The 26,301-nt window shown below is 39.2% G+C and overlaps 1 protein-coding gene across 31 annotated transcripts in view; it reads right to left on the reverse strand.

Annotated features, from left to right (window-relative positions):
- TCF7L2 (transcription factor 7 like 2) overlaps positions 1 to 24,182 on the reverse strand; it is a 269,506-nt gene extending 245,324 nt beyond the window's left edge. For 14 of the 31 annotated variants that reach the window (XM_061635972.1, XM_061635961.1, XM_061635960.1 and 11 more), the window contains exons 1-3: positions 23,336 to 24,173; positions 22,883 to 22,949; positions 22,538 to 22,662 (exon numbers count right to left, since the gene is read on the reverse strand). In XM_061635972.1, the coding sequence (XP_061491956.1) occupies positions 22,538 to 22,662; positions 22,883 to 22,949; positions 23,336 to 23,524 (381 nt within the window). In that variant the 5' untranslated portion in view covers positions 23,525 to 24,173. Of the gene's footprint in view, positions 1 to 21,191; positions 21,240 to 22,537; positions 22,663 to 22,882; positions 22,950 to 23,335 lie in introns of all 31 variants that reach the window. The other 17 variants (XM_061635958.1, XM_061635965.1, XM_061635964.1 and 14 more) reach the window with 8 other exon arrangements.
- Positions 24,183 to 26,301: the final 2,119 nt, after the last annotated feature.

Raw genomic sequence — 26,301 nt, forward strand, 5'->3', positions numbered from 1 at the left:
TACCCTGAAGTAGGACAGGACAAAGCACAGGCCACTCCAAAACAAGTAGCTAGAAAGAAACAAAAGGTAGAAGAGAGTATGACCGGGAAGGATTCTCCAGTGGTTGTGACCTGCAAGGTGTGTGCCATGTTTGTTTTCTTGCCTGAGAACAACATGGTGTACACCTGCAACAAGTGCAAGCTCGTGGCACTGTTGGAAGAAAAGGTGAGAGGCCTGGAACGGCAGGTGGCCACACTGAGGACTATAAGAGAAGATGAAGAGTTCTTAGACAGAACGCTGGAACAACAGCAGCAAAGAGAGGTGAAGTTGGAGGAGCAACAGCATGTGGTAGCAGAAGAGGAGACTTTTTTGGAGAGGAATAACGAAGTGGAGGAAAGTCTGTGGGAAAGGGTGACAGTTAGGAGCAGAAGAGCTAGAAGACACCCTTCACCAGTGGAGCTATGGAACTGCTTTCAACCACTCGAGGAGGAGACTGGAGGACAGCCTGTGGTGGAAGAATTACAGGAGACCCCATGTGACCACGAGCAAGAGGCTGAAGCTCAATCAAGCAGGGACAATGAAACCATGCCCCACAAGAAGAAGAGAAGAGTACTAGTAGTGGAAGACTCCCTACTGAAAGGGATCAAAACCCAAGTATGCCAAGAAGATCTGTGGACTCGCCAGGTATGCTGTCTACCAGGAGGACAGATTAGGGATGTGACAGAATGGTTGCCATCACTCATCAAGCCCACAGACAGGTACCCCTTTCTCCTCATCCATGTGTGAACAAATGACACTGCCAAATCACATGAAGAAATCACATCAGACTTTGAAGCTCTGGGAAGGAAACTCAAGGACTTTGGGGCCCAGATAGTTTTTTCATCCATCCTTCCAGTACCAAGAAGAGGAGTAGAAAGGGAAGAAAAATACTCTGTGTGAATGAATGGCTACGAAGGTGGTGCAGCAGTGAGAGATTTGGATTCTGGGACCATGGGCTATGGTTCCTGGAAGATGGACTGCTGGCAAGTGATGGGTTGCATCTCACAAGGACTGGGAAGAATGTGTTTGGCCACAGCATGGAAAAGTTCATCAGGAGGGCTTTAAACTGAATCCTAAAGGGGAGGGAAACGTAAACTTGGTGGTAACGACTGATGAAGGCTTATGCACAGTAGCAGGACCAAAGAGATCGGCTCTAACAGGGCCCAGTAACAGCCCTCAGAAAAATGTAGTAAGGAAGCCAAGCCATAAATCACATGGTCTTCGATATCTATATACTAATGAGCAGAGCATGGGAAACAAGCAGGACGAACTTGAACTCTTAATACAGGTGGACAATTACGACTTGATAGGTATAACTTAAACTTGGTGGGATGACTCCCATGACTGGAATACAGCAATTGAAGGATGCAACTTGTTCAAGAAGAACAGAAGGAATAAAAAGGGAGGTGGAGTTGTGTTATATGTTAAAAATATATATCCCTGCACTGAAATACAGGAAGCTGAGCTTGGTAGCTTCACCAAGAGTATCTGGATTAAAATTTATGGGGCAAGTAACAAAAGGAATGTGGTGCTGGGAGTCTACTACCAGCCACCCAATCAAGGAGAAGAAGAGAATGTAACTTTTGAAAAGCAAATTGCAAATGTTTCGAGGAGGCATGATGTAGTAGTAATGGGAGATTTCAATTATCCCGATATCTGTTGGGAGACAAATTCCGCCAAACACGGCCCCTCCAAGAAATTTCTGACTTGTATTGCAGATAACTTCCTCCTACAGAAAGTGGAGGAAGCAACCAGAGGATCAGCTATCCTGGACTTGATTCTAACCAATAGAGATGATTTGGTGGATGAAGTGGCAGTTACGGGAACTCTGGGGGAAAGTGACCACACCATACTTGAATTCTTGATTTTAACAGAAGCAAAAGGTGAGAGTAGCCATACGCGCACCCTGGACTTCAGGAAAGCTGATTTTAATAAACTCAGAATAATTGTAAGTACAGTTCCACGGCAAGCCACCCTAATGAGAAAGGGAGTCGAAGATGGGTGGGAGTTTCTAAAAAAGGAAATTCTAAAAGCGCAATGGCAAGCAATTCCAACAAAGAAAAAAGGGGGGAAACAGCAGAAGCAGCCAATGTGGCTTCACAAAAAGCTTAGAGATGACCTGAAAACAAAAAAGGAAACATACAGAAAGTGGAAAGAAGACCAGGCCACAAAGGAAGAGTACAGGTAGGTATCATGGAATTGCTGGGATGGTGTCAAGAAGGCTAAAGCTGAGAATGAGCTGAGGCTAGCGAGGGAAGCTAAAAGCACCAAAAAAGCTTTCTTCAGGTATGTCCATAGTAAAAGACAGAGAAAAGAAATGGTGGCACAGCTACACAATGAGGCAAAATGGCAAAATGGTAACAGATGACAAAGAAAAGGCAAAAGTGCTCAATTCCTATTCAATTATCTTTGCAAAATTGTGGAGGACTGGTGAAGTGCTGGATGACTGGTGAAGTGCTGGACGACTGGAGGAGAGCTAACGTTGTTCCTATCTTCAAAAAGGGCAAGAAGGAGGAACCGGGGAACTACAGACCAGTCAGCCTAACATCAATCCCTGGAAAAATTCTGGAGCAAATTATAAAGCAGTCAATCTGTAAGCACCTTGAAAGCAATGCAGTGATTATTAGGAGCCAACCTGGATTTATGAAGAACAAAACCTGCCAAACTAATCTCATCTCAATTTTTGATCGGGTAACCGTCCTGGTTACCTCCGTGGCGCAGAGTGGTAAGTGGCGGTAACGCAGCCAAAAGCTCTGCTCACAGCTGGAGTTTGATTCCAACGGAAGGAGGAAGTCAAATCTCCGGTAAAAGGGGTCGAGGTCCACTCAGCCTTCCATCCATCCATGGTCGGTAAAATGAGTACCCGGCATATGCTGGGGGGTAAAGAAAGGCCGGGGAAGGAACTGGCAATCCTACCCCATATATACGGTCTGCTTAGTAAACGTCACAAGACGTCACCCTAAGAGTCAGAAACGACTCGCACTACAAGTGCGGGGACACCTTTACCTTTAACCTTCCTTGTAGACTGTGGGAATGCTGTGGACATAATATATCTCGACTTCAGCAAAGCTTTTGACAAAGTGCCCCATGATATTCTGATTAGCAAGCTAGCTAAATGTGGGCTGGATTGAACAACTATTAGATGGATCCACAGTTGGCTCCAGAATCGTACTCAAAGAGTGCTCATCAATGGTTCCTTCTCAAACTGGGTGAAAGTAACGAGTGGGGTACCACAAGACTCGGTCCTGGGCCCAGTGCTCTTCAACATTTTTATTAACGACTTGGATGAGGAGGTACAAAGTATGCTTATCAAATTTGCAGATGATACAAAATGGGGGGGGCATAGCTAATACCGTGGAAGACAAAACAAAATTCAAAGGGACCTTGATAGGCTGGAGCATAGGGCTGAAAACAACAGAATGAAATTCAACAGGGATAAATGCAAAGTTCTACACTTAGGAAAAAGAAACCAAATGCACAGTTATAAGATGGGGGATACTTGGCTCAGCAGTACGACATATGAGAAGGATCTTGGAATTGTCGTCAATCACAAGCTGAATATGAGTCAACAGTGTGATGTGGCTGCAAAAAAGGCAAATGCTATATTAGGCTGCATTAACATAAGTATAGTTTCCAAATCGTGTGAAGTAATAGTTCCCCTCTATTCAGCACTAGTTAGGCCTTATCTTGAATACTGAGTCCAGTCCTGGTCTTCGCACTTCAAGAAGGATGCAGACAAACTAGAATGGGTTTAGAGGAGGGCAACAAAAATGATCAGGGGACTGGAAACCAAGTGCTATGAGGAGAAACTGAAAGAACTGGGCATGTTTAGCCTGGAGAAGAGAAGACTGAGGGGAGATATGATAGCACTCTTCAAGTACATGAAAGGTTGTCACACAGAGGAGGGCCGGGATCTCTTCTTGATCATCCTGCAGTGTAGGACACGGAATAATGGGCTCAAGTTGCAGGATGCCAGATTTCGACTGGACATCAGGGAAACCTTCCTAACTGTTAAAGCCATAAGACAATGGAACCAATTACCTAGAGAGGTGGTGGGCTCTCCAACACTGGAGGCATTCAAGAGGCAGCTGGACAGCCATCTGTCGGAAATGCTTTGGTTTGGATTCCTGCATTGAGCAGGGGGTTGGACTCAATGGCCTCGTAGGCCCCTTCCAACTCTACTACTCTATAATTCTATGATTCTATGAAAAATAGACTCCTTTACAGCACAAAATCTATGGCTACATGGCTGCTAGTTCTTACAAAGATAATTTGCTTAATGGAAACACCACTTGACTAAATATTGTGCTCAGTAACCATATGCAAAAAGTGCCTCTAGATTTTTATTTTACTGGTCTCTTAGAAGTTCTCATTATGTTCTTAAAATATGTGCTACAAATGACTGCATTTACAAGAGGCCCTTTTTCAAATATTACTATACCAGACGTTTACATTTTTTTTAAAAAAGGATTTTACAATGGTGATTATCAATCTGCATCTGCAATGGATTTTGCAAAAGAATAATGCAATAGTACAAGTAACAGCAGATGAATAATGACTAGAACAAATATTGACAGGTCTAGGTGGCATGCTTTGCACCTTGAAATATTGTAGCAGTACAGCTTCACTGTTCTGAATGGTCTTGGGGAGATTATGCAACATCCAAATTATTCTAATGATAACTCCAGAAAATTCACTGTCACTACAAGTCTGACTCTTTTGTGAGTATGATGAGCTCCAAATCTCTCCTTGAGAACGGGAGTGGAAAGGGAGCACAAAGAGATCATCCCTCTAAAATGCTTGACTATGGCTGGAGTTAATTCATGACATGATGTGCTTCCACAACACTCTGAACACTTCAGAAATATATTGCAACATGGATGTGAGCAAACACGCATCCTTAGCTTGAAAGTAATCAGGGTAACGGGATTGTCTCTGACTTTGTTCTGCACTTTTGAATCTAACACTATGTTAGAAACAAGATATCACCTCTCCTTCACTGGGGCAGCTACAAAGTTCTGGCAACCACAGATTTGAGCAAGCTATCATAGTAGTCAAAATCTGCAGAGCCCTGATAATGATCAGGCACAGCATTATTTTCACACAGTTAAAAATAACATAAAATTATTGACAGATGCACTGCAATTTAGATCAGTGAAGTGCAAACAATCTAGTGTTACTAAAAGTGGGTAAGCACAATGGCTTGAAGTAATTTAACTAGTGTGGAAACTATTCATGCAATCATTGCAAACAATATCTCTGTAAGAAATTCCTCATGCAATCCTAAAACTGAAAGCGACCTGAAAAACCTGTGTGTGCATGCCCAAACCAATATCCTTCATATATCCCATATTACCACACATAATCCAGATCACAGTCTACCACAATTAAAGAGGAGAAAATATCAAGAATCAGCTGAGCAAAACGGATATTTCATGCACAGAAGAAAAACATACTAGTTTAATTTATTTAAAGAAAATTTATAAATCCCTTAATTAAAGAATCTCTGAGCAGTGTTCATAAAAAAGTAAAATTATTGATAATGGACATATGAAATCAACATAGTTTAAAAACAAGTATACATGACTAAATTGTGTATGCTTGCTTTAAAAGTAATAGCAATTTGATAGTTAAATTAATATTTAATAAATATCACAGTAAATGTACAAGAAGAAAATGCACAAGCAAACATGAAGAACATTTTTATCTAAAAACACTGTGGACAATATTTACTGTTACAGAGCAAATACATATCTCATGACTTAATAAAGAGATTATAAAGAAAATTACCCTGGCATCACAAACCATCAAAAGAGTCACACATTTGTTCCTTCCACATATTCAGCAAGACCTGTAGTAACTGGAATTTTAATTTATTTTTTTTAATTATACTGTACTTTTCTTTATAAAATAAATTTAGAATGATGCAAAACCAACATAACAAAAAATCCCTTTTCTCACACAAATGCTTGAGCTCATCTGAGGAGCCATAAGGGTGAATGGGATATCTTTAAACATGGGCATCTGCAGGAATTTTTACAGAGGTGGAAGAAGTGAGCAAAGTAAAAAACTGAGTTGTATTCAATTAAGTCATACTCAGAGTAGACCCATTGAAATTAATGAGCCTAAGGTAGTCATGTACATTAACTTCAATGGGTCTACTCTGCATAGAACTAGCACTGAATACCATCCTGAAAGGGGGATCAGGCTATAAGAATGAGACAAACAATGCCTGTACATTTTGCCTTATTTCTGAGGTTCTACAAGTGCTAGAAACTGATTCTTTTTTTAAAAAAGATAAGAAAGCTGTGAGTCTGGAGATTATGGTTCATATGAGGGGGGGACATCTGCCTCTCCCTGTCCCCCCACTCTGAGAATGCTCATGTCTGGGTATCTTCCACATCTCCATACAGCCTCCTTCCCACTTCAGATTAAGTTACTTTTACTCCCAGAAGGAGGACTAAATGGATATAGAAGTCATACACAAACCTCCCATCTACCAAAATGGCTCCAACAGTGGACAAAATCATGCCCTACTTGTTCTTACCACAAAACTAAAAGCCACAGGTGAAAAATAACAGCTTATCAATGCAAACTGTAGAGGGAGATCGGCAGAAATCAGGAACAGGCAGGATGAGGAACCTGTGGCACTCCAGATGTTATCAGACTATAATTCCCATCATTCCTGATTACTGACCGTGCTGGCTAAGGCCGATGGAATTTGTAACTCCAAAAACAAATAAAGGGGCACAGATTGACAATCCCTGCCCTCAACAATTCCACATCCTTCCCCCACCTACCCACATATCGTAATAAGTAACAATATAATAATAAATAATAAACTTTATTTCTACCCCGCCCTTTTTCCAATAGGACTCAGAGCGGCTTACAATGTCAGTAGATGGCCTTTTCAGCTGTGGCGCTCAAATTCTACAATATTTTCTCAAGGGTAGACCACCTGGTCCCATTACTGCTCCTTTTAACATAGGTAGCAATTTTATTTTATTTTTCAAAATTGCAAAATTTCATTCTTAATATATGTTTACATATTGCATCGTTTTTACTGTTTTCATTATTACAAAAAAATTTCTTGTTGCTTTGGTTACAACTTGGTGTTGTCATAATTTGTGTATCCTAATAGCAACTGCCTTGGGTATTTTATAAAAAGAAAGGATATAAAGTTTGATAAGAAATAAATTTCCTGCCTATTAATATTAGTTTGGTTCATGCCATAGGTTACAGTTAATATTGTTGTACTTGGGACTACTCATTTATGATATTTTTATTGTTTATGATATGATTTTGTTATTATTGTATACCTTTAGTTTTTTTTAAAAAAAATATACATATAGTGGTATATAAATGTTCTTAGATAAATAAAATATAAATAAATTACAGTGTTGTTGTTTTACAATAGGTCTCATGCATATTAAATATTTGCATAATGCCTTATCCACCTCCATAATCACAGGATCAAATGTTATTAACAATATAACCACAAATAACATTTCACACATGCAGTCTATCCAGTTGCATAACCTCATGCAAGTTGTAAAAAGATGGAAACACATGGTGAGGATTAAATATTCTCTCACCCCATTGTGAATAAATTGAAAAAACAACATCTTATCTGCAAATACTAAAACATATTCCAATATATTAATATAATATTTTCAGAATAATAATGTTTGCAGAAAATAACCAGTGGTCCCAGAAGGAGATATCTCAATTATACAGCCACAAGAGTGGCTGTATACTATAGCCAGCGTGGATTTTTCACATTCCGCAATGTTAAACTGAAAATACACCCATGCCATTCTGATGCTTCCCATAAGCTCATTTCGAAACAAAACCTTACATAGTCCTGAACTCAGAAACGCTTGCTTAACAACCCTCTAAATTTTCATGGCGACACACAAAAGAGTCAGAGAGAATAGAGATCAAAGTCGAAAAAGAGAGGAAAAACTCCAGATCCCTTTTGGACTTTTTCCTGTCAGAGTTTTCATAATCTGCTGAAACTGATTAAAAATCAGGCATGTTCACAGAGTACCTGTAATCCTATTAATGACCTTGCCCCATACTCTGACCTTCATCTTCTGCAGTTTAAAAGTTTAAAAAATGCCTGGCTGATTTTTAATTACTTTAATAATTTTGCATTGAACTGAATGATAGTGTCAGGCATGCTCAGTAAAAACCAACTGTCAGTGTTCTAAAAGCCAGACTAAAAGCTGCTGAGCTTGCCTAATCAGGGGGCCATACCCACACCAGACCTTCATTTCACTTGAGACAGTCATGCTTCCCTCAGAGAATCCTGGGAAGTGTAGTTTCTGAAAGGTGCTGGAGGAGACTCCCATTCCACTGACTGAGCTCCAGTGGCCAGACTGGTTCAACAGTCAGTCACTCTGATTGAAGGTCTGTGAGGGGAACAGAGCCTCTCCTAGCAACTCTCAGCACCCTTCACTAACTACACTTCCCAGGATTTTTTGAGAGAAGCCATGACTGCCCAAAGTGAAATAAAGGTCTGGTGAGGATGTGACCAGGGACAGCTTTGGTTTAAATTTGGGTGGGAGGCTACATGTGCCTGCTGTAGAATAAAAAGGTGGGGAAAACCCTGAAAAGCAATGATACTGTTCACAATGTTTTCCTTTTGGAAAAGAAAGGGGCTTCCCCTCTGCCCAATGCCCACCCACCCAATCTCCTATTCTCCCCCTCTTCCTACCCTCTCTGCCCCTCCCCTGCTGCCTTTCCCCTCCTTCCCCTCTCCTCTCCCTTCCTCTTCCCCTCCCCTCTTCCTTCTTCTTCCTCCCCTGCCCATTCCAGCCCTCCCTCCCTCCCCCCCCGGTCAGTTTTACCTATCCTAAGCATGATTGCATGCAAGTAAATCCCACTGAACTCAATAAACATGCAAATGATTGAACCTGTCCTCCCCCTCCCCTCCCCCTCCTGCCTGCTCCCACCCCCCTCCTTCCCTCTGCCCTTCATCCCCTACCTCCTCCTGCCTGCTCCCATCCCCATCCCCTGTGGTCAGTTTCCCCTATCCTAAGCATGATTGCAGGGGAGTAAATCCCACTGAACTCAATAAGCATGCAAATGATCAATCCATTCTCAGCAAACTTGCACAGGATCCCATTTCTTACCTCCCGGATTAAAAAGCAGAGAAATTCACTAATAGGCAAAAAACCTTGAGGTTTAAGAATGTACCTATAGCCAACAGATATTTCTGTTTTTAATTGACCGTGCCCACCTTGCCTTAAATGAAGTGGTTTAAGCATAGCAGGCTGAAACATGCATCCTCTTTTTTCCAACAACTAGAGTCACTGAAGTAGTAACATACTGCAATCAGTCTGATTTTGCATCAAACTACAGTTTCAGATTCAGTTTCAGATTTTGCACCCAAAAATGCAAACACCATTTGGGTTGGTCTTTCACAGTCCAATCCACTTCCTGTGTAGCTTGGAAGAATTTGGTAACATGTGCCTCCGAGCCAACCCAAATTGTTTGCATTGTGACAAATTTGTACAATATCTCAGAGAGGAGGTTTAGGTCTCCTGCTCCCCTAGTGCATTCACTATAGCTGCCCAATTCCCTGCTTTTTAAAGTTTGATAAAAATATCTGTTGGCTATAGGTACGTTCTTAAACTGCAAGGTTTTTTGCCTATTAGTGAATTATCTTGGTGGAGAGGTTGCTTTAGGAAAACAAGTCTGATATTACTTGACTGACACTATTTTTAATTTGTGAAATATCTTTTGGTCCTCTGAAAACTTGCCAAAAACAGTTTTACCAAAACTGCCTCAAGTGTTGGAGATAAATCTCTTGACTATGTGTTTGCCTCCCATTTTGGGGGATCAACAGAAATATACAGGATTTTTTACCACATAAAGAATTTATAGAAAGGTAAACTTAACTGGTTTCATTATTGTTATATGCATAAAAACTGGACTTGAGACACCAACTAGTTTAATTTGCATGAACTTTCATAAGAAACAGCCTACTTGATCTCATAACAGTTATTCTAGTCTGCCACAGAAGTTTTAGTGTTTAGATGGAGGGGGGACCTTCTATGTACTACACATTTGCAAGTGGTGGAATATTTTCTCAGAGCTCTCAACATCTTTTGATCTCACCACAAGATAATTACTAAACTGAAATTGAGTTGGGCTGACTCTATAGGGTGTGTTTTGCAAATTAATTAACATGACTGATTTTGATTTGCTTTATCAGGCTTTCTCCCCTGAAGGGGTTGAATTTTTTCAAATCATCCACCTAATCTTGAAAAGATACAGCCCTATATTTGCCTTAAAAACCACTTTTGTTTCAAATCAAAATGGCCAGTTTGTTTAGATTCTAAAAAACTTCAGAATAAATGCTTGTTAAGCAATAGTGCTGAGAGGAAAAATGGAACAAAAATTTATCTAATGAGAAAATTAGCTAGACAATTTAAAAGCACCACAATGCATTACTTCATGTGCTCAATCTGAAGTAGTCCTGAAGCTTGTTACAAGTACTTCACACACCTCTATTTTAAGGTGTGTCAGAGTCCTGGAATGTAATAAGCATATGATTCATGAGGCCATTTCTATCAGCTCTCACTTATCTAAATAATCCTTCCAACAACCAATCAGATTACTCACAAGAGGTGTGCATAACAAAAGTTCTTTATCTCTGATCCCTCAAAGCCTTCCCACTATACAAGGTAAGTAGCTAAAATAGTCCCTTAATGGCTCTATCAGTCTGCTGAGGGCGTTACCAATAGAAAAGGTAGGAAATGAGGAAATATGCACACCTATATCAGGAACATTTGCCATATTATCAATAAAGATAAGGCTATCAGTGGTTACAGAGTCATGATGGCTATGTGCTGCCTCCAGTATCAGAGACAGTATGCCAGTTGCTGGACATCATGAGAAGTCATCACCACTGTGAGAACAGAATAGTGGACTAGATGGGCCTTTTGGGGAACACTGATAGAGCTTTCTTTCAATAAACTGTCTTATCTTAGCATCCCAGCCATATTGAATGGCAGAGGGTGACAAAGGCCAACACTTCTGTATTGAGTCATAATAAGGACCTTTCTTTTTCTGGCAAGGCTCTATGCCTTTGACAGTTATATAATTAACAGAAATTAAACAGGTAAAGTTGTATCTTACTGACTATGACATGCTAGCTTTCTGTGTTGAATTTCTATTTGTCATGTAAACTGGTCAATACAGAGAACCCTATCAGAAAAAGGTCACAAAACTTTATTTAAAATATTACAAAGAAATTTATTATTTTGTAGAAACACATCCATTTTGACATATTCCAGCACCATCAAACTAAATCACATGACAAGCCTTAAGGTAGAAAGTATCAAGTCAGAGGCCATATATCTTTCTATAAACCCATTATCTTAACAAAGAATAAAGCTAAATTAACACACAATCCTGAGTACCAACAATTCATATACCCAAATGGGGGAAGAAATGCCAAAATAGAAGAGGGAGGGGGCTAATTCAACTCTAGGTTAATCAAAAACAAGGAAAGTTAATGAGGAGTAAGCAGCTCAAAACATGCCTGCCCTCTTTCACCCCATCCCCCCCTGACTTCTGCATACCCAGAAAAACAATGGTTGATCAGGAGTGAATCACAGAGGGACAGAGGGAGAGGGAGACAGAGAGAAATGAATCTGAACCCTTTATCTTCTGTCCGTTATAAAAAATGCCACTCAGCAGTGATTGCTCTAATTACTGCAACAATTCTGTACCCATTCAAACAACTTGTGTGCTCTGGACAGGTTTCTCTACAAGTTTGAAATTCTTGGCCTGTGAACCACTCTTGTCAAAAAGAGGTTTCCCTTCGGCACACAGAATGCTACATTAACCACTTGTCCCACTTTTGAGCTCCCTTTATTCTCCTCTTTTCCAATTGCCAGATTCAAAGCTTAATGAAAACTTGCACAGCCTTTTCTTTCCACAAACTCCACAGAGTCCCTGGTCAATTGGAACACATGGGAACTACAGGAATTTAATATTGTCAGTTTATACTGAATAGCACCTGATAATTAAAAGATACCTTCCAAAATTATAACTATTACACACACATATACTATGTGTTTATTAATGGAATGGATGCGTTATAAATTTCACTTCGCTTTGTTTTAGCATAATAGAAATGTCTGAGTGTGCTGAAATTAGAGAGCAGAATAATTTCAAGGAGTAAATTTGAACTGCAATGCAAAAATGTATTTCATTATTTATTTATTTATTTCGTTTCATTTATAAACCGCCCATAGCTAATAGCTCTCTGGGCGGTGTACAAAACAGGATAAAATACAGGAATATTACAATAAAATCAGGTAACAAATAATTAACACAATCAACAAAATACAACATAGAATATAAACATTAAAACATTAAAACATTAAAATGCCTGGGAGCATAACCAGGTCTTAACCTGGCGCCTAAAAGAAAGCAGCGTAGGCGCCAGGCGTATCTCTTCAGGGAGGCTATTCCACAATTCTGTATGTGTACACCCACACACTGATGCTCTTTGTGCTATTGGGTGATTTACAGATGATGCAGAGATGCAAGCAAATATTCTCAGTGGGAGAGGTGTTTTTCTTTATGTTGTTTTCTGATTATTGCAAAGGGGGGAAGTTATGTGCTTGATGAGTCCCTCAGACACAATTTGTTCAGTAACTCTTTAGCAGATATGCCTATTTTTAAATGATGCTTTTACACTTAGTTATACATCTTTCAAGGTGAAAAGGAGGCAGAGGGGCTTAATATTTAAAAACATTTTACATATATACAAAGCACAATAAGCTGCACCTTTTCTAAAGAAGAAGAAATACATTTTAAAAACTAGCCAGCAGGCTGCCATCATATTCTTTTGATATTTCATTCAAGGTCATATCTTCCCATGAGACTATTTTTTCCAGTGAATATTAATTTATATATACAATATATATATTCAATTGCAATTTGTCAAAGCTAATGCAACTATCTCTGCAATTCTCCATATAGCCCAGCTCTCTGCAAAAAAGGTAGCATTTGTTTTAATTCAATCAGTTAAAAATGCTTTACTTTCAACCTCCTAATGTGAGAACACCATTGAAACGGTGTTAAATCTTAACTAAAGTACATGCTGACAAGAAGTTGGGGAAACCACGTAAATTGATTTCGCCAGTTTAATTGCCCCATTAACAGCACAGGCCTGCCATCTAGATCAAGGGTGTGTTTATCATGTATTTTGGTAAATCTAGAATAGCTATTTTGAGAAGAAAATAAATTATCTGCAACTTCTCTTACCCTACTTGGACCAGCATAGTCCCACTGATTTACATGATGTTAAACTACTGTTGAGTGCTAAAGGAATCAAACTTGGGTTCTTGTGCTTACTCAGTTAGCTACTTCTCTTGCATAATTAGTTACTGCCCCTGAATGATTTCCCTTACGATTTATGCTTGCCATACAACTAGATTAAAAACCAGTTTTGAGTCCTGTTTTTTAACACATTTTATTTCTTCTTTGCCATACAAATATCAGAACAGTATAAAACAATACATAACACACAACCAAGAAAGAAAAAGGAGCATTATTCACATTGTTGCATATAAAGAATTCATTTTTGTATTAATTGCCTTTGTTTAATAATTGTTCTCTTTTCCACTTTGAGTTTTCCTGTATAGTGTTTTTAGAGTGGTCCATGTACAGACACACTCACTCACTCATATAACCCCATATACAATAAGACTTGAGTCCTGGTTTTGAGTCCATGCTTGGATTGCAAGTGCAAAGCAGTATCTGGTTTGGATGCAGCTGCAAACTATGGTTTCTGCTCAAGTGATAATAACACACAGAAATGACATCACACACAGGAGGGGAGCAGGGCCATGCTGCTGATCCCACCCTGATGCCTACATGTAGACAATACTGAGCTAGATGAAGCAATGGTCTGACTCAGTATAAAGCCCTTCATATGTGCCTAGAACATGATAGGAGTGGGGCAAGAAGGAATAAGTGGATGGACATGAGGCTCATTGCTGTAGCACCAAACCACAAACCAAGCCAATGAAATTTCACGAACATCTCAAAGTTTACAATACAACAGGAGGTGATATAAGAAAGAATACAAATGCTAGCTTGTGGGTAGGTGAATGGCAAATCCTATTTCAAACAAATATAGTTCCAAAGGTAAAATCAGTTTGTTAATTCCCATTAAAGTTTTGCACCATTTAACTAGTGCAGTCTATTGATCTATTATAAATCTGATAGCTCTGATTCAAACAATAAAAGACAGCCAGACTGTTGTAGTTGCGTTGTAGTCTCAGACTAGGATTGAGGAGAGCCAGGATCTTACTTAGCACCCCGGAATAAGGGTGGAATCAATATGTAATAAATTAATAAAATATCATACCAAATTATGGCTATAGCAAACCATTAAGGAGATGTGGGAAGTCCAAGGGAGAAAGGGGAGGAGCATTCATTCATGAGCCCTAGTTTCAAGACAGCAAAATGTGGCATCTGGATTGAGCCAATATTGTTAACTCTTCACTGGAGGGTACGTGCAGTTATGCCTGAAGGTAATTACTCATTGTACTTGCATCTTCTTTACCTCACCAAAGAATGTTTACATGTCCAAAAATGCACAAATACCATCAGATACAAGAAAACAGCAAAACTAAATTACAACTAATTTTACACCACCTTTGCAAAAACTCCATTAAGAGAACAGCAACCAACAACAACATCTGCAATTATGATCAGTCTGCTACCAGTGAAGATTTTGCTACTGTGTATCAAGAAAAGTTAGTTTTTTCTTATTTAAATTATCTGGATATATCTATGTAACCAGTACAGTAGCAGAAAAAACCACTGGTGCTACTTAGCTTGTAAATGGGGCCTAAATCAAGCTAACAAGTAGTGCTGGATAACTGAGATGCAAACAATGGGGTCATTGAGCATTTCAAACATACTAAAAATGAAAGACATGGTCTTTATGCTTTCCTTATTCAAGCAGGAAGTCTCAGTGAACTTGATGAGACTTCTGGGTGTGCAAGGAATGTAGAAACAGATCTTTTATAGAACTTATAGTATATTCTCTAAGAGATATATGACCTTGTCTACATCTCTCATTAAAGGCTTTCTTACAGAAGCATTTTGAGTGTTCCTTCTTTTGTTACTTTATTTGGGTGCAAATAATTGTAGTGAACTGATCTATACTAATCCAAGTGTTTTGTGTTTTTGTGCAAGAACGCCATTGTTTCTCAAGGATTAACAATGTTGATAAAGGCTAATAACATCCCTTCCCTTGGTTTAATTTATTTAAAGCTAAAACAAATGGTTAAAAACAAAATGACTGGTACATTTAGTGCCTCGTAATTGGCCCAGCAAGTTAAAGCCCAGTTATCTTTTCAGTAAATATTTATACTATCATTCTTTCCCATTCATTCTGCATTTTACACACACACACACAAACACAAGTGCGCACACACACACAAATCTGACTGTAGCCTACATCTGCAATTCATTGACTTTACAATTTACCACATGTTGAGATGGAGAAGTCTCAGCTCCATTTGAATCATTGCACAAATATGCAAGTGATTTATTGTTTTAAAACTGAAGACGGCAAAAGAACGACTCCACTTTTCCTGCACATTACCCCTCCTGGCAGACCACAAACAATTACAGTTTGTACTAATTAAACTCTGTAAAATGTGCTGTACCCTGTTAATGCCAACCAGGCCTCCACATTTCTTTTCACCAAGCCAAAGTTTACCTAGCAATTTAACTCATTCATGGCTGGCTGCCTTCAGAGAGAGAGGGGGGGGGACCAAGTACCAACCTGGACTTAAACAGTTGCAAATGAATGGGCTATAGGCAAACACCACTGTTGATAACCTGCTAAAAGGTCCTACCACATCACATCTGTGATGTGCTGTTAAGGGATCCAGATTTATCCCTAGGGGCTAATAAATTACAGAACTCTACCAGTTACAAAAATTCATAAAACATTGTCCTAGACTTCTTGAACATTTACTAGTGAAAAGTGTTTGTTTTAAATATACACAATTCTATATTTTCAAAAAATGAGCCAGGATTTTAAACAGAAGGGGGGGAAACATATGAAAGGAAACAAATATATTTCTTCTTCTCAGACTCCTTGCCAAATTAGTATATGCAAATTGAAGGTGATAATATACCTTAGTAGACTGCTGAAAAGAACTTAAAAAAAAAAAAACCAGATTGAGCCTTTGGCCTATTTTTATAATTTGGTGAGGGTTTTTTTCAGATGCATCAGCACACAGACAGACAAAACAAACAAACAAACACTCTTGCATTCAAAAGCATTTAAACAATTCATTTGTTTAATCCAGGGAGATCTGAAGCAGGACCCCTCAGGTGATGCTTCCCCTTGGCCCCAAAGTCTTTCCTGACACATCAGCATCATTCCCTAGACCCCCAGCTTACCCTGCAGCAGCTGATCTCAACAATACATTTTCAAACATACCAGCATTCTTTCTTAGGCATCCAATTATTCTCTCCTGGCCGCTGGAGTTTGCCATATCCTTTCCCAGATACACATTTTTCTCATGTGTTTTCACTCCTCAACTGTCCCCTCTGGAAACACAGATTGAATTCTCTAAAATAAGGGGTGGGGAGGTGGGCACACAATTTAAAGCCAGACTTTGAAATGAAAAAATGTATATCTGTTTGCTCTCTAGGTATTTTTATTGAAGTCTCCATTTTCTTTTAAGAAAAAAATGATTTCTGTCTTATGATTATCATAAACACATACCTGTTAAATACAGACTAAGGCTGCAATCCAATACATGTCTACTCAGAAGCAAGCTCCATTGGGTTCAATGCAACTTACTCCCAGGTAAGTGTGTATTGGATTGCAGCCCAATTTAATTTGTTTATTAATTCAGGCGTGCCCATTTTTTTTCTCCCAGCTACAACAAATATATTGAGGGTTATATCAGGTTTCTTTGAAAGTATTCTGGGAAATATTTTACAGGACTCCTGTCTAGATATCTTACACAAGACTGTGAGCATGTTGATAAAGAATGCAGACTGTGCTAAAGATTTGCTTAAGCTTCTCCACATTGCACCTCAGTATTTCAAGTGTTAATTCTGAATCATGTGAAAAGACCAAGCCTGTATTTAGGAGAATGACCACCAAACTACCACCACCACTACCCCACCCACCCAAAACCTAAGCTTTTCATGGGTTTATTTCCCCAGTTTCCCCATCTCTCATTCCTTATAATTAGTGAAAGAAACCTGACCCACTGCCAGTGTCTATGGACCTTGGATATTATAAGGCCAGCATGGCGTCAAATATCTTAACATTCATAAGTGTTATAGGCTGTAAATAAACCCTGTAGATTTATGACCCTTCACTGCCTGCCAGCAAATGACTGTGGCACATTTATTTCAGCAGACCTGTTGAGGTGCAAGTTTGCCTTTGGTTGTAAAATTAACCATTTCCTTCACAAATGTGCCCAATTACAAGTCAGCCAGCAAAGCTCTGCTTGCATATTTTCCATAGCTCAGTACAAAGAGAACACACACACACACAAAAGGCTTGGATGAATACAAACTCTCTTACTATGCAAACAATAAAGCAGCTGCAGCAGTTAAAAGTCTGTGGCAAGCAAGAAACAAGAGGTTCCCACAACAGGTAAGGTGTGGGAAGGAGAACATTCTAATTCCACCTACATCCCTGAATACACAAACAAAAACACACATCTGTCCTCTCTTATCTGCGAGTGCTCTTTTGTTGGCAACTATATGCAGTTCAACCCAAAGAGTGTATCTCTTTTTTTTTATTATGGCAGTATGGATGCTTCAAGAGCAACTACAGGGTACCTCCCAAATGTTTTCTAACCACCACCACCCCGCCAACAGTCACCTACTCCCTGTTCAGGAAAGCATTTGCTAAATCCAGGTTGCCGCATGCTTAACAGCAAATAATTCAACTTCCACATAACTACCAGACAGCTGGAAATGGGGGGGGGGGGTTTCGGCCTTGCAATTTTAGTTATGGTGTAGTGTAGAAACACACACATCCATGCAAAAAAGAAAAAGAAACCTGCAGCTGTCCTTTCTCTCTTCTGCCTTTAAAAAAAAATAATTTTCTTATGAATACATAAAACTAGGATGTTTTAAATCAAGAGTAATCTTCATATACTTATAAAATGTTACATCTTAGAATTATTTTACAGCAAAAAGCAATATTTGGAACCTTCATATAAAACGATGATGCGAATTTTGGTATAAATCAGAAGCATGAAACTTTACTTCTATAGGCTCACAAACCTACATTCCACTTCCACATATTCCAAGTAAGAATCTGGCTCTTGAACATTCATTGAGCCCCACCCCCCTTTATAATCATGCTAGAGAAGTTTAAATGCCTTTTTTAAAAAAGAAGTTAACAAAGCTAATGCTGGTTGCTATTATATGCCTCGCAAGCCACTTGTGAAGCAGAAACAGAGTTCTAACTGTGCTAAGGACTGAGAGGTTTTCAGACTCCGTGCTTCATTTGATTGGTGTCAGAAGATCATCAGTTCAGAATTGCTTGTTTCTACACAGTTACAGAAAAAAAACTTCATTACTGTTTTAAAGCCATCAAGAAGGTGAATGGTACAATTCAATGAATAGCTTATCTCTGCCATGAACCACAAACAAACTGATATATGAACACTGTATGCACATTGTGAACATCCAACTAGTTTAACACCATAACTCTTATTGCAGAAATCAACTAAGCCTCCAACCCTAAAGATTAGTAATGACTGAATTCATCACATTGCAAGCAGAAATCTTAACAATTCCAAGCCATAAATATTTCTGAGGAAGATGAAAAACAAATCAGCATAAATACCAAAGAAGGGCAGTAACACCTGTTCTTTTTTTTCCAGCATGATAAGCATTCCATTGTTCTCTATTTAAAATGTAATGACCTGTGTAATTACAGTAATATTACATTGTATTGCAGGGGCTCTGAATGTCACACTTTTGAAAAGTGTTGTCAAAACAATTCAAAGCAGGGGAAAAGAAAGGGGGGGTGGCATTAACTCTTCACACACCAGCATCTACATTCTTGTGCAGAAGATTGTTATGAATTTCTGGAGATAAAATGGGGAAGAAATATATTTTCCAAGGCATTAAGATATTTCTAATGGGCATTTACCATATCACAAACAAGTCACTTCCATATTTTCCTACCCTAAACATTTTACAATGAGATTCAAATACAAGTTGTTTCACAACTAAACTCTGTGAAACAAATTCTCCCACTTAAAGCAAACAATTTAGGCATACTCATGAAATAACAACAATAGTATGTTAGCAATATTTTCATAACCAGGATTACATCTAACTACTTAATTGTTTTTTTCCGTTAAATTCTGAAAGCTAGTTTCCTTTATTATTGCTATTGCACCATTACCACATTTCCTACATGAGTGTATTACTGAATGCATTATTTCTTTTCTAATACAGCCCTCCATGTTGCATATTGGTTCTCTTAAGAGCCAGACACATTACTCTATTAAAGGCAAAACTGACCTTATGTGGAAAAATCTTTGCTATTTAAAAGTAACATTATTGCTATCATGCTTTGAGGAATCTTTGGCAATTGAAGCACTATTCCTGAAGCAATGTATTATTCATCATAAGCAGATTTAATTATTCTTCATAATTCTTTATAAAGTGAAATATCAGAAATCAAGTGTTCCCAGGAATCAGCTTGTGAATTTCAAGGAGCTGAAGGGTATATTTAAGAATATTAAATATTCCTCTAAATAAAAACAGCAGACCGATACCACAAAGAAAAAGAAAATAATTTTGCAAAACAGCTTTTTATACCTATAATGAAAAATATGATATATGAGCTCAGTTTCTACCTACATGTAAAAAATCAATAAGTTATTTCTTCACTTATACCTTGCAGTTAAAAATAACACCCTAATTTGCAGAATGTACATTAAACAGCATAACAGAGAATAATTTTTGAAAGATTAAATCATTCTGCTTTGTGCCATAAAGAAACGTTTTTTCTTTAAAACCATAAATTAACTTGTATTCACAAATCTATACAAACTCTACAGTTTTAATGGAGTATAAGAAAAGGACCGAAATATGCTTTTGGCTTATGTGCATATAATAAAATTGCCTACTGAATATGGAAAATGCCTTCTGAATCCATGTGATGCCAAAGAACAAGGTCACCTGTTATACCAATAATAAAATAATGTATTTTATACAATTCAATGATTTCATTAAAACAGTGCATTACTGTTAGAGAGAATATTTAAATATGATCAGGAATATTTTTTTCCATTAATTGATAACTACTCTGAGGGGCTGATTAAAGTCTATTCAAAACATCCCTAAGAATTGTTCCCACTCATTTCAAAGGTAATGGACTGGATCCAGAAAAAAATACTGAGTGCTGTTAGATAAAGATGTAAATAAATAAATAAATAATTGTTTTATAAGAAAAAAGCTTTGTCTGTTCTCACCAGCCACACTAATTTAAATTTCCAAATTAGTCCTATTTTAAATAAAAAAACACTCTGAGGAATGATTAAATAAGGTTATACTTTCATAGTACATAATTTAAAAAACCACAAAACAAACACTATTTCTACCAACATATAAGATGTTTTACCTATCCCATCATCTCTCCAATTACAAAATTCAGTCACCTTTCTTTTCCATTATGCTAAAACTGTGGTCACCAAAATGTCTACTTGCTATGACCATAGCCCCAAAATAAAAGTAAATTATAAAATATCATGACTGGGTTAACCTCATCCTTGAAAATGTTTAAAAATACACAAGTAAACACTATTTTGTCATCTTTCCCCCCTCTGTAATTTGTAATCTGAATTTGGACTTTAAGTGAAAACAAGCCTGATCTGACTTTTTAAAATACTTGTATACTAGACACATTGAAAATATCTCATGGTCTAGGTAGACACTACCATGGATTCAGCATCTATCTAACAGTGCGTCTACTGTTTCAAATACCTGCCTTAAATTACCATGTTAAAAGAAAAGAGGTAAGCAGCCAAAAAGTAGTTTGGATAAGAGAGAATAAGTGGGTGGGTTGAAAAAGAATCACTTCAGTTAAAAGATTAAACATAAAACGAGGTAACAGATAAAGTACATACAAATTCTGCATTGCCCTTAGGGGCATTGGTACTCCTGATCCTTTTTTCCTTAAAAAAAAAATGTATTATTAAACAATGCTAATGATGATTATATTATGTTTGGGCAGAGGAAGTACAGCTGGCATAAATCCATGAGGATGCGTGAGGAGGATAGCAGCCAACACTTTCCCCCTCTCAAAAGTTTAATAAAACCACAGTCTGAGGGCTACAGAAACTTATTCCCCCCATTCCTGCTGCTGCACCTTCTAATCCTGCTGCCACACCCAGAGAACTTGAAGTTTATTTCCTTCAGTAAGAACATTTTTAAAATAATAATAATAATAATAATAATAATAATAATAATTCCTTTCAAGTGACTTGTTCCCTTTAAATGTTTTTATTTTATTTTTTTAAGGGTGTCTGTTTACATGAATCAATTTGCCTCTTTTTTAATACTATGTCTTGGACCTTGCTATGGACTCACACACAACTTTTTTTCCCTTCAAAATATTCCTTCAAATCTTTCCTTCCCAACAAAATAAAATCAGCTTTTGCTAGTTGGAGGGGCATTTAAATAAAGAGCATTCACATCCCCAATCTTCCTATGAAATTCATACCAATGATCTTTAAAATAAAAAAGAAACATTTCTGTCTTTCTTAAAATATGTCACCCTGCAAAGGTATGCAAATAAAGATTTCCCGCCCCCCCCATACCATAAACTTCTCAAAAATTCGTACAGAGAAAAACTTCAGCAGAAAAAAGTGAGCTGCCTAAACTTAACTGCCACTCTTAAAAACTTTTAAAACATTATTTCTTTTAAAAACAAGAAAGAAAACATTTTACACCAATTAATCACTCAATGGCAACCATTCCAGTAAATTAGTAACTCAGGAAGGCTGTAGCAAGCGAGTAAAGGGTTAAGGGGGACGAAAGAAAAGGGGGTGGGGAGAGACAGAAACCAAGTCGCCACTCAAGAGGGTGGAAGAAAACAGCGCTACAGAAATCGCGTACTTTTGTGGAAATAAGATTGGAGGGTTTGTTGCTGGGTGAAAAGAACGAAAGCTGAAACTACGGAGGCATTGTATCTTTAAGTCACAGGAGAGAAGCACAATCACACATACATAAAACTGAAAGTAAAGGAACAAACATGGCGAAGTGTAAACAACCCCTTTCCCCACCCCTCACCCCACGGAAGGCACAAAAGTTTTGGAAAGTTTCAGGCAGTACCATGGCCGGGAGTGGAGGGGGCGGGGAGGAGCGGGTGGAACAGGCAGGGGGGACTTTTGGAGGTGTCGGAGGGAAGGACGGAAATGCACGACCGTAGCGGGAAAGGCAGAAGGAAAAAATGTAGAGAGATGTGACTTACCGTTCTTGCCGTGGGCGAGAGGGATCCATTGGGGAGGTAGGGGCCGGTCAGGTCGGGGATCATTATAAAGGGATACCCAGGGTATGGTGGGCCCTTAAACAACCCTCCATCTTGCCTTTTCGCAGCTAACATGGCGGGGGAACGAGGAACAAGGAGAAAATAGAAAAGGAGGGAATCACTGTTAGAAAGCGTTTCACTGTTAGAAAGCGTTTCTCAGAACAAAACAAATTTCATTTTCGACTAGAGAGAGCATATGGGAGGGACGCTCACTGGAGAGTTCCAGATATACCCCCCCACACACTTGAAACGGGAAAGGGGTCTAAAACTGAGAGATCAGCAACTTACCTTCCTCTAAACTTTCTCTGGATTTATCTCTGAAACTTTCGGACCTAGGAGGAGGCCGCCTCTCCGCCTTGGATCAAGAAAGGGTGAAAAATATATTTTTTTAAAAAGCCATCAGAAGAGTGGGGGGGGAGGCAGGTTGGTGGGGGCAGAGGGAAGACATTGGGGGAGGGGAGAGAGAGAGACGGGGAAGAACAAGTTAGACGTTTGTGCAAAACTTGATGCAAAAACGAGAGAGAGATAACTAAATCCAACAGAGAAGCAACAGGGCAATCGCCTATCATAAGAAACAGAGTTGCAACTCAGGGCGAAAGCTCAGATTCCCCCACCCCATCCATTGCATTTTTCATTTTCTTTTTTCTCTCCCCCCCCCCTCCGCTTCACACATCCCTTCTCCCCGGGAACCTCTAAGGTGGAGTATGGCAGGTGTGTTTGAAAGGGGGGGGGTCTCCTTACCTCCGAGTCTGAAGAGCTGTTTTGATTCGTTTCTGATTCATTGACTAGAGACGATTTGACATCGGCTAAATCCCTCTCTGCCGACGAATTATCCGAGATCTTCTCTTCTTGCTCCCCTTCGTCTTTAAAAGAGATCAATTCGTCGTTTGCCCCCAAATCGTCCCCTCCACCGCCATTGAGTTGCGGCATTTTCCTCCTGACTTACCCCACCAGCAGCAATTTTGCAAGGACGGAGGGGAGGGGAGGGAGAGAAAAAAAGGGAAGGGGGGAAGGATAAAAAAGAAAGAAAAGAGGGAAGTTTGCAATTTTTTCAAAAAGTGTCCAAGGTGAAAGTTTTTTTCCCCTTTTTTCCTTTTCTTTTCTCCTGGGGAGGGGAAAAGAGGGAGGAGGAAGAGGAGGGGAAGGCAGTGTCCCTTCTTTCCTTTTGCACCAGTGACTTTGGGTTTCTTCTTTTCCTTCTTTTGGATTTTGTGTCTCTCTTCTCTTTTCTTCCGAAGATCAGATCAGTGTGTAAAGCGCGCACACAGACACACGCGGGCAGACACACAAAAATTAATAATAAAAAAATTATATAAGGAGGGAGGGAAAGACGGGGGAGGGGAAAACTATAAAAAAAATGCAGCAAACAAACCAAACAAGTCAGCTGCAAAAAATATGAGGGGGGTAGAACCTGCAGATATAGAGAGCCTGTGCCGCTCGGATTTGAGTGAGTTGAAGTTAGACTGAGAGCTTTTCAGTTCAAAGGCGGCGCTGATTGACAGATAGAAAAAGGGGGATCGAAATCCGGAGGAACGAAGAAGTCTGGGATCCAGGATTATTGACAGGGAAAAAGAAACACACTAGGCACTTAATGAGATGCAGGAGGGGGCGTGGGCTCCCCAGTGACGTGTGCATAAATAAACAGGAGGAGGGGGGAAAGTGGAGAAACTAACAATGATCCTTTTTGGAGAGAGCCAGGAGTGGGGTAGGCGAGGAAAGGAAGAAAGAAGGAAATGGACTGGTGGAGACAATGCGAAAGCAGAACGAGAGAGGGGAGTCTATCAGTTGTAGAGGAATGGCCCAAAGGAAATAAAAACACAGGCTGCGCGCACACACACTAAAAATTTTAAAATTGGCACTGTGCCTCAGTAGCGCATTTGCACAAAAATTAGGCTGAAGGGCGGGAAGCAGCAGCATGAGCGTATATCAGTGTGTGTACACTTTGCTCAGCACTCAACTTTCACACGCAGAGTAGTGCGATTTAGGCTGCAATTTACATTTACTTTAAAGTAAGCCCCATTAAAACAGTGGGATTTCTTTCACAGTAAACATGCATAGGACTGAACTATTAGTCACTGTGACATCTACACAGCGTTAAAATGTCTTCCCCCCCCATCATTAGTAGTTGTGATGTTTATCTCCAACATACACGTATTGGAGATAAACCTCATCAGTATGTTTTAGATATATTGATTCTTTCCCCATTCAAATTGTTGAGAGAGGGCAGAAGCAGACAATGGGGATGCCTTCGTCCACTGCCCCCTTTTCCTTCTGAAAAATAGTTCGTGTTGGACTTGAAAGCTGCTCCTGGATTAGGGAAAGCGTACAGCCCAATCCTGTGTGTTTTTAGTCAAAAGGAAGTCCAATTGACTTCCGCGGGGTTTACTCCCTAGTAAGAGCGCCTAGGATTTCAGCCCTGCGACGCACTCCGTTGTATACTTACTCGGAAGTAAGTTTCACTGTGTTCAGTGGTCCTGACTCCCAGGATTGTAGCCCTATTAACATCGAGGAAAGTGTGCCAGCCCTTTCCTTCGGGGATTAGACATCGCCTACCAAACCAACATGAAGGATGGTTAAGAGCAATACACCACCCTCCTGGCTAGGGCTGGTGGAGATTGGTAGAGAGCTGATGAATGGCAAGAAGTTAATTGTCGCGCGGGAGAATCAAGGACTGCGAGACTTTAGATAGAGGTGCGAAGAAGTCCATTTTGCTATTCTGTTTTGTTCTGTGTCCCGCTCCTCCAGTAAAACAAAACTCAAACTGAAAAAATGCAATGGCTCCAGGGATAGTAAATATTGCTGTCTCTGTGTGTGATCCAACTGTGTGGTCCCCAAAGCAGGCTAGTAAATGAATTGCCAAATATAGATTATTGGCGGAGGGTGGTGATGTAGTTCAGGAATGTGCAACAGAACATTCTTTTCCAGTTACCAGCCAGCGATCAGGCTCTAAACAGGCACAAACTGGGAGCAGAAGAATAATGTGGCTGCTAAAAGAAAGAAAAAAGACATCTGGCACCCGATTCTACTGTGTTGATGAGGGGAGTAAAACAAATTGATCTTCCAGCAGTGACAAATTGTAACAATGGAGGAGTCAATTGGAAACTTTAACATGGGCTAAGGAACAAAAGTAGAGACGGAAAGGAGGGGGAGCGGGAGAGAAAGACACACACGAGTAAATTCAAGAGGAATTACTAAATTGCCTAATAGAAATGATGTCAAAAAGCAAAAAAGCTCGGCTGTACTAAATCCAAGTATTTTTCAAGAAGCATAGCCTGCTGCTCTTACTAAGGGCCACTGGATCTACAAAGCCAATCTGTCATGCAATATTTAGAAAGTTTAGAGTCAGGCAAATAGTCACTAAAACTGTCTGCTCTGGGAAAGAATAATGAGAAATAATAATACAGAGATTGACACAGCTAACACCTATGTATATAATGACATAAAAATTTGCATGCTAAAAGAAAAGATGTAGGGAAAATTGATTTTTTTAAAAAATCACTGCAACTTTTAATCAGGAAAACAGAAGTAAAGAGAAAAGGAACATGAAAAGAAGTAAAGCAAATGTGTACATTTAATCAGACAGGATTGCATAGGACACAAAGAACAGGGCTAATTACTCTCAGCAGGTAGGAACTAACCTTCAGACTTCATAAATAAGTAAGTCTGTGAACAATGTCTAAGTGGGAGGATGCAGACAGAAAAAGGAT

Source organism: Rhineura floridana, chromosome 7, assembly GCF_030035675.1.
Source record: "Rhineura floridana isolate rRhiFlo1 chromosome 7, rRhiFlo1.hap2, whole genome shotgun sequence".
NCBI lineage: Eukaryota > Metazoa > Chordata > Lepidosauria > Squamata > Rhineuridae > Rhineura > Rhineura floridana.